At 39.7% G+C, this 14,443-nt stretch overlaps 1 protein-coding gene across 1 annotated transcript in view; it reads left to right on the plus strand.

The window, feature by feature from the left end:
* MDFIC (MyoD family inhibitor domain containing) overlaps positions 1-13,445 on the plus strand; it is a 53,500-nt gene extending 40,055 nt beyond the window's left edge. The window contains 1 exon segment of the mRNA XM_063396705.1: positions 9,954-13,445. Coding sequence (XP_063252775.1) covers positions 9,954-10,201 — 248 coding nt within the window. The 3' untranslated portion in view covers positions 10,202-13,445.
* The last annotated feature ends 998 nt before the right edge of the window (positions 13,446-14,443 follow it).

Consider the following 14,443-nt stretch of genomic DNA (forward strand, 5'->3'; position numbering starts at 1 on the left):
GGTTTCAGTGAATTTTGGGAATAAAAAAAAATTTTAGCTCAAAGAAATTTTAATACTACTTTGAATTATTGATGCCAGAGGTGTCACAGTACTTCCAAAATTCTGGTTGGTAGGCCACTAGCAAAGAGAATTATTAGTATATTGCACCTGTTGAGCAAAATGAGCAGTGTAGAAAAACACTAGAAGGATGAAAAAGCAATTGTAAATGAGTAAAAAGGAAGGCAGTCTGGATGCTGTGTTGAGATGCAGAGCATCCAGAGCTTTGATCCAGAAGCAGATGCAGACCTGTCCAGAGAAATGTAAAGAAGAGAGGAGGTCTGAAGGAGACAGCAATGAGGCAGCAGAACAGTAGATCTAGATGTCAGGAAATGAAGACTGTGAGCAACTGAATACATACATATGTGTATCAGAGTGGTAGAAGGTAAGTAATAATGACATGCAGAGTTGGAGGAGGAAAGGAAAGAAGTTGGGCAGGGAGAAGAATGGAAGAGGAACTTAATGAAGGGAGTGAGGGGCCAAGGTAGGTGCCTGTTATTTTCTAAAAACCAAACCAAGTTTTCCTACCAAATCCTTATGAAGCTTGATGTTATACAGTTTTTGAATTAAAGCAATCATTTATGAAAAGTTAAGGATGGAGAGAAGGAATGCAGCTCTTAATTTATTTTTGACATGAAGTGGTCATGTCCGGTCAAGTTGTGACCTCAGAAGTTATTGTGTTTGGCAGGGAAGTTCCTACAACTTCAGTGACTTGGTATTTTCAGTTTAATGTGGTATTTCACTCAAAAGGCTTTTAGCATACATAATTGCTGTATTCACAAATTGTTAAACTATGCTGAACAGATCGTGAGCCTGCTTCCTGTATGGACAGTGAGATCTACTCGTTATTCCTTTTTTCCCAGGCTTTCTAAATCAGAAAGGCATTAGAAGGCATCTTCTTTGCAATGGTTTTCTTTCAGGAGAGGTCTTTAGGAAGTGTAATAAAACTAGATGCAGCAGTGAGCTAGATCAGGAAAGCCTGCAGCAGGGGGGTGAGACTCTGGGGAAGGACAGTCAGTGCAGACTTGCCACCACATTTAAGTTACTATTCATGCTTTTCCAGAAGCAAAGCCTGAAGCAACCTTCCTCAGCTTTCTAGACTGCGCTTCTTGTGGTGCTGAGCTTAGAGATTCGATGAACTATTTCACCCAAAGTGTGGGTGTTTTTTTAAATCCAGTGTTTAAAATTCAACTTTTCGGGGTGCATTTGAATGAGGCATCCCTCTCCCCCTCTCTCTTCTTTTTAGTATAATGCAACTTCATCTGTTCTAGATTTTTAATCAAAGCATGGGGTTGGTGGACACTATTTAACTCATGCTGCTGACTACATTAATTTATTACACTATCCCAAGTGATACTGATGGCTTAACTGAAGACAAAGCAAGTCCAGCAAATAGCCTTTGTGTTAAGCCAGGGTCTTAAGAGCCACTAGGTGCATAAAGGTGGAGAGTAATGAGCAGTTGTCTTGGCATGCTAGCAGGCTTCTATTTGAAGTAGGAGCATTTTACTTTGGTTTATATAACTTAATACAGGAAAAATGATTTCCAGGAAACTTTCCTTTAGTGTGCATGACTTGCAAAAGGATTGTGTTGGGTTTTTTTCCTCTTGAGGGACACCAGAGCAGCAGTACATTTTCTTTTATATATTGTTCAGTCATTTGATTGGTATTATTTACTGACATTCAGTAAGACTGTGCATCAATAGCCTAACATTGCAGAATTGTCTTTGGCCATCTCTCAACCTGGCTTTTTTTAAAAAACATACATACACTTCTGACATCCATCCCATAACACTGAGTAGTATTTAGGCAGCTACTTGTTAGTACCCTGCAATCTCTCTACTTCAGCCAAATTTTTATTTGTTATGTTTTAGAAATTGATTCAAAGTGGATTTATGTCTGAGCATGAAGTGCTAAACAGGGGATTTTGTTAGACAAGGTTGTATCAGAACACAGTTGTGAATCAGGCAGTGGGCAAATGACATTATCATATGGTCAAATGTGTGTGTTTTTAAGAATGCATTTTGAAGAGTGATGTGTTTTAAGTATGGTTTACTTTTTTTTTTTTTTTTTGCACAGAAGTCTTGAAAGATAATTTACATGGTTTTTAACAGGACTGAATGGAAAACAGGGCCTGTAACAGAAAAAGGGTCTTCTGACAGCACCCAACTTGTCTCAGTATTTGCAGTGGTGAGCAGTGGTAATGAAGGCTTCATATTCTAAGGGAGTATTAGGTATTGGAAATTAGCAGATTTCTTAGTATTACTATCTGCATGTTTGAAATAGATCATTTTACTCCTGAGCTTATACCTGTATTGAGAGCTTAGAACATAAGCTTTGATGAAAGTTTCCATGTGTTCAGTGTGATTTGCCTGTTCAGGCAACATTTTAATTTTCTTGTTCAATAGAGAAAATATTTTTTTTATTTTAAATTGTGAAATATCACATACACTAGGCTCTGTAACTATGTTTTCCCCTGTCTAAATAAATGTCACTCTTTTATCTAGAAATAACCATATTCCACACAAAATGTCAGTTCGTTCTTTCTGCCCTTTCTTCTTTCCCTGTGAACATTTTCCTGGGTGCGGTGATTTTTCCCAGAAGAAGGACAGCGGGACACAGAGGCCTTGCAGGCTGCGGGAGCGGTGGGAGCTGTGCTGGTGTGTGTGTGCCAGGGTGTGTGTGTGTGTGTGCGCCAGGGTGTGTGTGTGTGTGTGTGCCGGTGTGTGTGTGTGTGTGTGCCGGTGTGTGTGTGTGCTGGTGTGTGTGTGTGTGTGTGCCGGTGTGTGTGTGTGTGCCGGTGTGTGTGTGTGTGTGTGTGCCAGTGTGTGTGTGTGTGCCGGTGTGTGTGTGCCAGTGTGTGTGTGTGTGCCGGTGTGTGTGTGTGCTGGTGTGTGTGTGTGCCGGTGTGTGTGTGCCAGTGTGTGTGTGTGCGCCGGTGTGTGTGTGTGCCGGTGTGTGTGTGCCAGTGTGTGTGTGTGTGCCGGTGTGTGTGTGTGCCGGTGTGTGTGTGCCATTGTGTGTGTGTGTGCGCCGGTGTGTGTGTGTGCCGGTGTGTGTGTGTGTGCCGGTGTGTGTGTGTGCTGGTGTGTGTGTGTGTGTGTGCCAGTGTGTGTGTGTGTGCCGGTGTGTGTGTGCCAGTGTGTGTGTGTGTGCCGGTGTGTGTGTGTGCTGGTGTGTGTGTGTGCCGGTGTGTGCGCGCCGGTGTGTGCGCGCCGGTGTGTGTGTGCGTGCCGGTGTGTGTGTGTGTGCCGGTGTGTGTGTGTGTGCCAGTGTGTGTGTGTGTGCCGGTGTGTGTGTGCGTGCCGGTGTGTGTGTGCGCGCCGGTGTGTGTGTGTGTGCCGGTGTGTGTGTGCCGGTGTGTGTGTGTGCGCCGGTGTGTGTGTGTGCGCCGGTGTGTGTGTGCCGGTGTGTGTGTGTGCCGGTGTGTGTGTGTGTGCCGGTGTGTGTGTGCGTGCCGGTGTGTGTGTGTGTGTGCCGGTGTGTGTGTGTGCGCCGGTGTGTGTGTGCGCGCCGGTGTGTGTGTGCGTGCCGGTGTGTGTGTGCCGGTGTGTGTGTGTGTGCCGGTGTGTGTGTGCCAGTGTGTGTGTGCCGGTGTGTGTGCCACTGCTCGGTGTGTGTGTCCCGGTGTGTGTGTCCCGGTGTGTGTACCACCGCTCGGTGTGTGTGTGCCGGTGTGTGTCCCGGTGTGTGTGTCAGTGTGTGTGTGCCGGTGTGTGTGTGCCACCGCTCGGTGTGTGTGCCGGTGTGTGTGCCGGTGTGTGTGCCAGTGTGTGTGTCCCGGTGTGTGTGTCCCGGTGTGTGTGTCCCGGTGTGTGTACCACCGCTCGGTGTGTGTGTCCCGGTGTGTGTGCCGGTGTGTGTCCCGGTGTGTGTGCCGGTGTGTGTGCCACCGCTCGGTGTGTGTGTCTCGGTGTGTGTGTGCCGGTGTGTGTCCCGGTGTGTGTGTGCCGGTGTGTGTGTGCCGGTGTGTGTGTGCCACCGCTCGGTGTGTGTGTCCCGGTGTGTGTGTCCCGGTGTGTGTACCACCGCTCGGTGTGTGTGTGCCGGTGTGTGTCCCGGTGTGTGTGTCAGTGTGTGTGTGCCGGTGTGTGTGTGCCACCGCTCGGTGTGTGTGTCCCGGTGTGTGCGCCGCCCCTCGGGGCTCCCGCTGCCGGCCCTGCCGCCCCTCTGGAGCGCTGTGCTGGGCGGTTCCCGGGCCGTGCCGCCCCGGCTGGGCTCTGGCGCTGGCGCTGTGTGCTCATTCCAGCCGCCGCCTGCCGCGGGACGCTGGAGCTCCTGCTGGGGTTGCTGTTCAGGGCTCTGCGGGGGCCCGCAGGAAACCCCTGCTGAAGACCTCAGCTGTCACTTTGATTGTGGGTTTGCCCTTTTTGATTCTCTCTGTGAGACAGCAGAGAGCCTGGAGATTTGTTTTGAGTTGTCTGAACTTGGTGAATATAGTTAGTAAGAAGCTGACCGAGGTCATCATCCTGTAAGTGAGCTTATTTACCGCTGTAGACGTGAAAAAGTTTTATCATATTAGACCTGCCTGCTTGGTATGAAAGCTTTTTGAGTCAGCTTGTGACAGGTTAGTGTCAGACATTACAAAAGCGGCTCATAGCAGCCTGCACATACATTTCTCTGTGCATTTTTCAGTTCACCTTCTGCATTTCCTGTGTGGTTTTGATGGCTGATAGTTTTCTTAAAAATCTGTTTTTTAAGTAGAGCTGCACCTTTTCATAAAAATGAAGAGAAGTTGATGCAAGGGAAATTGCAATCAAATAAAATAAATGTATGTTTCAGTAAAGAAAGAAATTGGATACTGTGCTAATACCTCATGCAGAAATTCTAGAAGTAAAAAGTGATATGCACATACAAATGTTTAAAGACATGGACAAACATTAAAATAGTTTTACTGTTTTATTGATACTGTTTCTTTTCCTTAAATGACCTTTTATAACTGGGGTAAGTTAGAAGTGGAGCCTTCTGAGCTTTTGTAACAGTGTGTAAACAGCTTGAAGGGATCTTAGGCCTGTTTGTTGTCTGGATATTGTCTGTGGTAACATTCAAAATTCAGTTAAAGTAGATGTTACATGTTCTGTATCCACTCTTTGGTTAAATCAGCACATGGTTGGGTGTGTGTGTACGATACAAAGCAGCAAAAACTCCAACATGTTGGTTAGGTTCTCTTTGCCTTGGCATTATTTACCAGTTTTAATGAAGTTCCCTAACAAATCTGTTCCTTTTGGGGATGTGCCATAGGATTAAGGAAACACCTTCACTTACATTGGTTTTAAGAAATGTCAGATGGGATGACCCTTTTTACTTCAGGTCTAACTTTCATCCCAGACAGAATGAAAGAATGAACATAAGCCTGAGTATCTGAAAGCTCATCTTTTTTCCCCAAACACGAGTTGGTCTAATAAAATGTACTAGCACTGCCTACAGATCAAGACTGTTGTATTTATGCCATTCAGCATAGCTTATGGGAGCTTGGATCTAGTCAATAAATATGATATGGTGTTTTGATGAAATCAGAAGCATTCAGTAAAAGAACTAAGGTAGATGTACTGGTTTGGAATTTTATTTTTTTTCAAGTATGCCACTGGACAGTGTTCACACCCCACATTCTCACTTTTATGTAGTGACAGTCTCTAGTGCAGCATTTCTCAATTAACGAAAAGTGTAATATAGGAATTGAAAAACAATGGAAATTTGAGACTGATGTGGTGTAGTGTAGAAGCCATAAGAAAAAGTTTGTCTTCATTAATGATTTGCCTGTGTGATGAAACTTAAATACTTCCACAGAGACGGAAATTTGTTTAATGAAAACTTAAACCTCAAGAAACATCAGAGTCAATGGTAGTGCATCATGGTAGTGCATCAAGGCTAATGGAGTTCCATCCACAATGAAGATGTGCCCCTAATTTTTGATTGTATTACTATATCTAATGGGAAAAGAAGAATGAGACCCTCTGATTCTCAATCAAAAAAGAGCTTAAAGAAATAGATGATTTTAAGCAGCCACCTGTGTCGTAACTGGTATTACTGTATCATTTTCATATTAGAAAAGACTAGAATATACTTCTCAAAATTTCCAGAAAACATTGTCAGACATTAAAGTTTACAAATGCATAAAATGTGTTTAGTTCTAGTGAGACTAAAGTGTTGCACTCCTCAATCATCTGGAAAAAAGTATCAGATTTTGATGGGGTAAGGTTAAAGAGTGGAAATTAAGTATAGTCTTTATTCTTAATGTACTAATAAGTTTTGAAATTTAGAATAACATGTAATTTAAAATAGTCTCCTTGGTCTTATAAGCAGGAAAAAAATACTGAAGTGTCTTGTGTAAGCAATGAAATATATTGTAGTGGTATCTCCAACATGATAATGAAAAATCTGTGGGTCATATCTTTTGAGGTGAGCTTTGTATAGCACCCTCATGGCTGTATTCCACTGATCGTAGTGGCAGTGGGTTTTAGCTGTGCAATGTGTCTGGTGGAATCAACAGGTTGCTGTAGGAATGGAGAGGAGGATGAGTTTCGTATGGCATGTGGGTTTGTTACTCCTACAAAAATACAGCGTAACTGTATCTTTTTCCTCTAATTGCATCTGTAGATAAGAAGCCAAGAAATAGGGGTCATACATGGAAGCAATGATTCTTCCATCCGTTTTATCCAACTATATTACAGCCCTTTAGAGCCATGATTCTGAATTCAGCAAGTTAGGTAGGACTAGGTAACAGCATGTTTTGTCATGTGTTAAACAATTGCTACCTGGATAGCTATTAAAAGTCAATAACATGAAGAACATAAAGGCATGATTATTTCAGGTTTGTCCTTGAAATGTGGATCAAAGTTTATGTTCATTGTACAAATGAGTCATTGCAAGAATGAAGAGAGCACTAAAAGGTGTCTCTGCTTTCTGTTGTTTGTGGAGGTTAAATAAAGTTGTTATATAAAGATTTTTTGAATATTAGGTTTGCCATCTGGGGAGAAGGAAATAAAAATAAAGGGTAGCTAAATAAATCCTTTTAGTGTTCCAGTCAATGAAGGAGAGAAAAAAAGGCCCTCTACAGAGTTGCCATAATAATACTAATGGCCAAAATTTCTTACTGTGTCTTGGACCATTTTTCATCGCTTTTACCTTTGAAATACCTTCATTTAAATCTACACGGCCTCTTCTTGTAAGTCTTGATTTGGTGGCTTATTTAGATTAGAGGGAAAAGTTATTTTGTGGGTCCAGAAAATGCTTTCTGAGTACAGTCTCTGTTTTTTAACCTTTGAACTCTGTTCCTTGCCTATCAATAGAAACATATTATAACATCTGTGAATGTGTATTTCTCTCCCTGCAATTTTACATATCCCTGCATGAAGCAGGCAAGATTTTTTGAACTTCCTATTTACAATATGTATACACACAAAGTTTCATTATGGTGTACTAAAGAAAAATTTGTAGAACAACATTTGTTGTTGTTTTATTAGCTTCTTCAAGCTGTATTTTAAAGATGCAATATACTAAAACCTTAGTTCCCCAAAAACGAAGATTTCTGAGATAGAACTCTTGGCTTCTTTATCTTTTTCCTTCATGTTAAAAGAAAATCTGAAAGGATATTTTACCTGAGCATATTTAACACCATCTCCATGACAACCAGCTAATTAATCACTATCAGTCTGGCTTTGGTCCTCTTCAGCAAACTGATACTCTCCAGCTTTCTTTCACATATCTTCTGTGTTTTCTATGAAGGTCATTTATTTAGCGACATTATGTCTTTGGAGGTAGAAGCCTTTTAATACAAGAAATAATTTTCTTTAAAGCACTCTAAATGTACCTGTGGTTTCCTCTCAGTTTTGCTTCCTGCACCATAGTAGGGAGATTTTAAGGTTAAGGTTTGGGGTTTTTTTTCCCTCGTCTTGCTTTTTCTGAAATTTACATTTTTTCCTTTTGAGCAAAGAGTTCAGTAGTACATTATGACTGGCCACATTGCAATACAGAAATGCCCAAGTGGAGTTATCATCTTGTATAACAAGTAAGAGTGGGCTAAGGGTTTCAAGTAGTTCCTTTGCTTCTTGGGACAGATTTGGCTGGTCTGAGCCTCTGTGTCTGCATTGCTGTAAGTACTCATGCTTGCTTGTGTAAGTCATCACTGCACTATCATGCAGTCAGAGTTTCTGCAACGTTAGAGGTACTTGGAATCAATCAACATACTTGTCATGGCTACTGCATAATGTTTTACATTTATAAATTTGGTTAGGAAGCCTGAAAATAGTATTACTGTTGCAAGTAATTGCAAATTTTCCCCTATGACAGCAATCTTCAGCCTGTGAACTGTAAGATCACGTCTATAGAACAAAATGTCTGTGGGTGCTCAGACCAGTCATCCATATAGCTCAATATCCTGTCGTTCTCCACAGACTCTCATAGAGGATACTTGTGATAGACTCTAGGGACAGGAGATAGGGTGAGGTTGTGCAGGATATGTTCCCCAGAACATTTTCCCAATCTTCACCTGTTTGTGGCTAAAGAGTTCAAAATTTGCAAGGAGTAAATAGAATGAAAGTTGAGGCTAGGAGGGAAAAGTATTTCTCCATCCTGAGCACATCTTGTATTTTTAAGTTTTCATTTTGTTTCTGAATAACTATTCATTGCCTCTTACAAATTAAATATGTTTATACGTATGAATTTATTCATATTATGTAAAATTTGGTATATCCCTCATTCCTGCAGTCTCCTTTTCACTGACACGTTTAATTCCAATCCATGTTTTCCTGTCATGTCTCATGGATTGTTGGAAGTTATTCCATATACTTATTCTTTGGCTGCTGTATTTTTTGCAGATAGTTTGTGGACACCTTAATTATCCGTGTAATCTACTAGTATAGTACTTAGTACTTCTAAAAGCTGGATGTTGACATTCAGGTGTAGTTAAGAACTCCTGAAGATCGAAGCAGAACATTAAAACAATTTCCAGTAGATTTGTGTAGAAAAGCAATAGAAAAATCAGTATTTTGCCTGAATATTTTACATATTGTTGAAAGTAAGAAATGCATATAACATGCAATATAACATTAAGCTGGTTTTAACATGTGCAAAAAAACGAGAAAGAAAGCAACAATGTTTAGTCAACTAGTTTCTTTATTTTTTTCTGCATGTATTGAGCAAACAAAACAGTTTCAGAAGGGCGAGATGAACTGGGAAGGGCTGGAAATAATTTTTGGTAGTTTCCTTCATTAGTTGTTTTTTAATTTTTTTTAAATCAGTTTGTATAAGAATGTATAACTGAAGATAATAGATATGGATATTTTACATAATAAATGACTAAGGAGATTCATTTGAGCAGCTCTGAGCAGTTTAGTACTTGGGATTTGTATGAAGTGAAGTGGTAACTTACACAGAGTTGGGGATGAGTAAGTGACCATGAAGATGGGAAGTGTTACATCCCTCTGGGGAAATGGTTTCTTCTCCCTCAGGGACCCCTGGAACTCCTGTCCTGTAGTCTGACCCTTCCTTCCCCTTCTGACCCCATTGGCTGTGTGCCAGCTCGCCCCTCCCTCAGAAACCCTGAGAAAAGACCCCTGTCCCCTGGGATCGCTCTCTCTCCTGGGACACCAACCTGGAATAAAGATCTGCAGCTAAAAGGGTGAGAGCCTCTTTTGAATCCTTTTCCTGTCTCTCTTGATATAATCCTCCTAGGCCTGAGAAGGACTGAGCTAGCTTAGACCCTTGAGGGGAATAAGGAAGGTTATTTATCAGGGAAGGACTTTTTTTGTGGTAGATTATGTCTACTCTGAACCATTTTCATTCAGCTATTTATTTGACATTGTGATGTATCTGGATTTCAAATGACATATTAATGATGTTCTCTTTTCTTCTTTGACTTTTTTGGTTTTGTTTTCTTGGTTTTGTTTCTTCTTGACATGCTGTGAACTATCACTATGAAGATTGCTGTGTTCACTGCATCCTGGCTTGCTTGTTCTGTGAATTCCTCACCCTGTGTAACATTGTTCTGGGCCACGCGTCCTGTGGCATCTGCGCGTCGGAAGCCTGCTGCTGCTGCTGCGGGGACGAGATGGGGGACGACTGCAACTGCCCGTGTGACATGGACTGTGGCATCATGGACACCTGTTGTGAATCTTCAGATTGCTTGGAGATCTGCATGGAATGCTGTGGGATATGCTTCCCATCGTGAAATATTTATCCCTTTCTCTTTTATTCTCAGTAAAACTGGAGAGCTTTTCTTTAAATACATTTGAAGAAAGTCAAGGTAGGATCTTCAAACTTGCACTGTTAATTCCCTTTATATAAATATTTTTTTAAAAAGCAATCCTCAAATCTGTATTCTAACACGAATTGTATAGTTTTGTATGTGAAACTAAAGCTACATTCCAGCTTCCTTTTGGCTTTGCAAATGGAAGAGTTTACTGAAAGTGAATTATAGGCCTGATACAGCAGGTGATATGAAGGCAAAAATGCCATTTGAATCGAGTGATAGGTTTTGATCTGAGAACAGACTGCAAGTCAAAGCCTTAAGTATTTGCCTTTACCTACTTTAATGTTTAAACACTCAAATGCCTCCATGCATAATATGCCTTTCAGGCATTTTGAAAATCAAAATATCTCTATTTCTCTCTTTTTGGGATGAAACCAACTTCTGTCTATTGCTTTAAACTTAATTCAAAAGCCAGCATCAGAAATCTGCCATTGGTTTTGCTACAGTGGTCATGTTGGCAATATGTCTTTTGTTTTGAATATCTCATTGATTAGAGAGCAACTCCTGGTATTTTCCATTGCTGAGGTTATCTGACAATTTAAAGTCAAATATAAGTTTTGCCCTGGACTAGAAGAGTACCAGGATTTCTTTGTCATCAATCAAGACAGAATAGAGACCTTATCATTTTAGTTCAATACTATTATTACTTGAAATGCTTTGTCTTAGAAAGAGACTTTGGAAATCTGTGTAGACATGAAATATATCCTTAGAGTCAGAAAACTAATAGACTAACAATACTTCAGAAATTTGCTATAAGAGGAAAATCATTAGATGTTAACTCAAGAATCTAAACCAGTACATTAAATGGCCTGGTCGGTGTTTGTGGCTTTGGAGCCAATGTCACATAGCTTAGTATTTATTTCTTTATGGTGTAAGAAAGATCTATGAAGGATAGCAGAATCTAAACAGGGTATAAAAAACAAATTAAAACTGACTTGATCAAGAAATTCTGTCATTATATACAAAAAGCAAGTGAAAAAATGTTTATTTTCAGATAAATTTTAAATGTTATTTTTAATAACTATGTAAAAATCATTTAAAAATATATGATATGCTTTAAAAATAAAAGGCTTGGTATTTAAAATGTTTGAAAAATACAGTTAGGATCCATTGGACCTAACTGTATATTCCCTGTTAGACCATTAAGGTTTTCCAAGAAATCTCTCTCTTTTGTAATTGTAATTGTGGAACACATAAAGAGGTTTATGGCATTCCCAGTCTTAGGGAATTAAAGTACCCATTTTCATTACCATCTGCTAATTGCTCCCCTCCAAGTCTGTTGCTCACAAACTTTTCTATGTAAACCACCCACACATCTTGATCTCACATACTTAAACTTTCCTGTTTACACTCCAGATATTCCATTTGTAAAGTGTAGATTTGTAGATCTCCTAAATTCAGGCCTTGTTACAAGAGTCATCAATAGCCAATAGCATGTGTGTTGAGTGAATTGGCCATAAGTGTCTCTTTCTACTATAGTGAATTCAATTTATGCAAATGTGACAAGCTAAAGATCACAGGAGCGTGAAGCTAAGTCGACAAATGGTCTGATACTAACCCAAGCTTCTTCTTGTGAACACTGACTAGTAGTGCCTACTACTGCAAGTTATCACTGAAGCCGAATCCTTAACTATACTAGGGAGCTGGGAAGTGTTACATTTTGCCTTAGCATATGCAATATTGTGGTGTGTTCTTATGCAATGCAGATTCACCCTCAGAGGGTTTCCTAATCTGTTTTTGATATTTGCTACAAGTATTATTCTTATATTTTTTTTCCCCATGTATTGGGCCAGAGTCTGATCCTTATTATATAAATTAAGAGCATTTCCATTCATGTCAGAATTTTCTATTGGTTAAATTCCAGTTAGAGAGCACAAAAATATTATGGTAATAGGCAGGCTAATAAGGAATAATATAGTTAAACCGATAAATTCCCAGTGCTCAGAATCAGGCTCATGGGGCTCAATTATGACTCCTAAAAGGCTGAACCACATTGGGAAGGGGGAAGAGGTGCCTTGGTTGAGTGGCATTGCCTGGAGGCATTTTGTCTTTGTAAGGCATAATGCCTCTGGGGAAATTGGGGGCATCACAGTGAGCATTGGGACTCAATGCACCTTGGAAAAAGTCTAGACAGTACTTTGTCCATCGCAGGTCTGTGGTTGACACCCTGGTTGTGGGAACATGTTCTCTGAGGCTAGACAGCACCATGAACTGTCTTTCCTCATGTCCTGGTCACAGAGAGGTGAATTATGGCTGTTTCTTGTCTGGTTGTGCTTTTGGGACAGGGAAGAGGAATTCCAGTCTCTTGTCTTGGCCCAATATCGGTGTCCTGCTGGAGCAGTTCCAGTTCTGTGCTTGGGAAATGCACATTTGTGTATTTTAGTGAATGCTAGATCTTACTAAAAATTACTTTTACGACAGGTTAATATGGTTTAAAAAATTTAAAAATACCAATCTAGAGAGTTCTTTTCCTGTGTAAAAGTTATCTATAGAGTTTGCCCTGCACAAGCCCTTGTTTCTACTTACTGGAACTTAGTGGGTTTTTGATTTATTGAAAGTATGAGAACAGTAATTATGAGAACTTTGTTCATGCATATGTGTATCTACTTTTTCTCACACACATGGACATCCACACAGAGATGTACCTTTTCCCACTTTATTTTGAAATACTATGAAGTGAAAATAGTATTATTAAACCTGATCATGATTAGAAATATCAAAGTATTACAAATAACTGAAAAAATAAAAAATCGTGTATTTTGTTTGGCATTTAAATGTAATCTGCTACTGTTTGTCATAGATATATTAAACTTTTGAAAAATGTATCTTTGTAGCAGAGAATATTAGCATGTAGTTTAAGGAATTCCTTTCTATATTTATATCCTTAAATTCTATTTTGTAATTTTCATTCTGTAATCATTCCTGTAAGCACCTTGTGTAATGAAAAAAAGCAGAATTAGAAGTCAAATGTGAAAATAGAGTTTAAATAAAATGAAAACATTAGAACTTAATTGTCTGTTTTATAATAGTTCTGAACTTGTACAGTATTTTGGGTTATAGTTCTGCAAACTGACCCATTTGAAAAATATGCTGTTTGTATTTTATATCAATTGGATGTGCTACTTGCAAACACTATTTTGAAATAAAGATCTTTATTTTGAAACTTTGGATACCACCTTCTTCTAGTCTTGCCTTATTAGTCCTCTGAAGAATAATTTCATGACTTTTTGTGGTCTTTTTTTCTGCTTTAATCCTTCCTAAAGGTGTTGGCCTTTGGGTGACTTGCACAGAGGGTGAACTGGTGTGTACAAGTTGTCTTACAGGTGGAGCTCAGCCAACTCAGGCATTAGAAGCTGTGCTAGCATGTACCTCCAGCAGTAAAAAAGTTTGTCATTAAGAGGGAAAATTCATTCCTTGGTGAAAATGGATTATTCAGGTGAAATTCCAGTAATGATTAAATTTTATCAAGGTGAAAGTTATTTTAATACATCCACAGCAAGTCTTCAGTTTACTAAAAAGAAGCTGAAGCAAGAGTGTAATCAGCTTTTAGTATTCATATGATTTTTTTTGCATGTTGGCTTAAGCTAAGTGTGAACATCCTTACACTACTTAAAAAATGCAGAGACTGCATGTCTACAGTCTTTTGCACTAATTTTTCTACATCTATATCCCTGTAGAGGGCCAAAAAACAATTACTTCTCTGGAAAGGTGAGGAAAGAGGAAAGGTGATAAAACTGGCAGAAATTCTGTTTGAGCTTGTATCATGAAGACATTGAGAGTATGCACCAAAATACTTGTTTCAGTAAACAAACTGATAAACACATAGACCAGTAGTATCATTTGACACCTGTTTAAGTTGGTTTAGCTATCCATAATACATAAGATTTCTAGAAAAAAAGTGAAGAAGGATCAGGAGCATTCAGGAGATTTTGGATTGAATAATGGCTCTATTTCAGTCATAGTTCTTGTGTTAAGAACTGTGTGTTGACTTAGAGGAGTCACTATTATAATATTCTAAATGAGAAACTTTTCTCAGCTCTTCACACATTCAGGGTTTTTTTATGTTATCTTAATGGTTGTAATATTTGATGTATGTTCTTGGAGAGCAGTGCCAGTTATATTGATGTATCTCCATGATAAAGTTTTTGTCTCCAGTCTTGT

Source organism: Prinia subflava, chromosome 4, assembly GCF_021018805.1.
Source record: "Prinia subflava isolate CZ2003 ecotype Zambia chromosome 4, Cam_Psub_1.2, whole genome shotgun sequence".
NCBI lineage: Eukaryota > Metazoa > Chordata > Aves > Passeriformes > Cisticolidae > Prinia > Prinia subflava.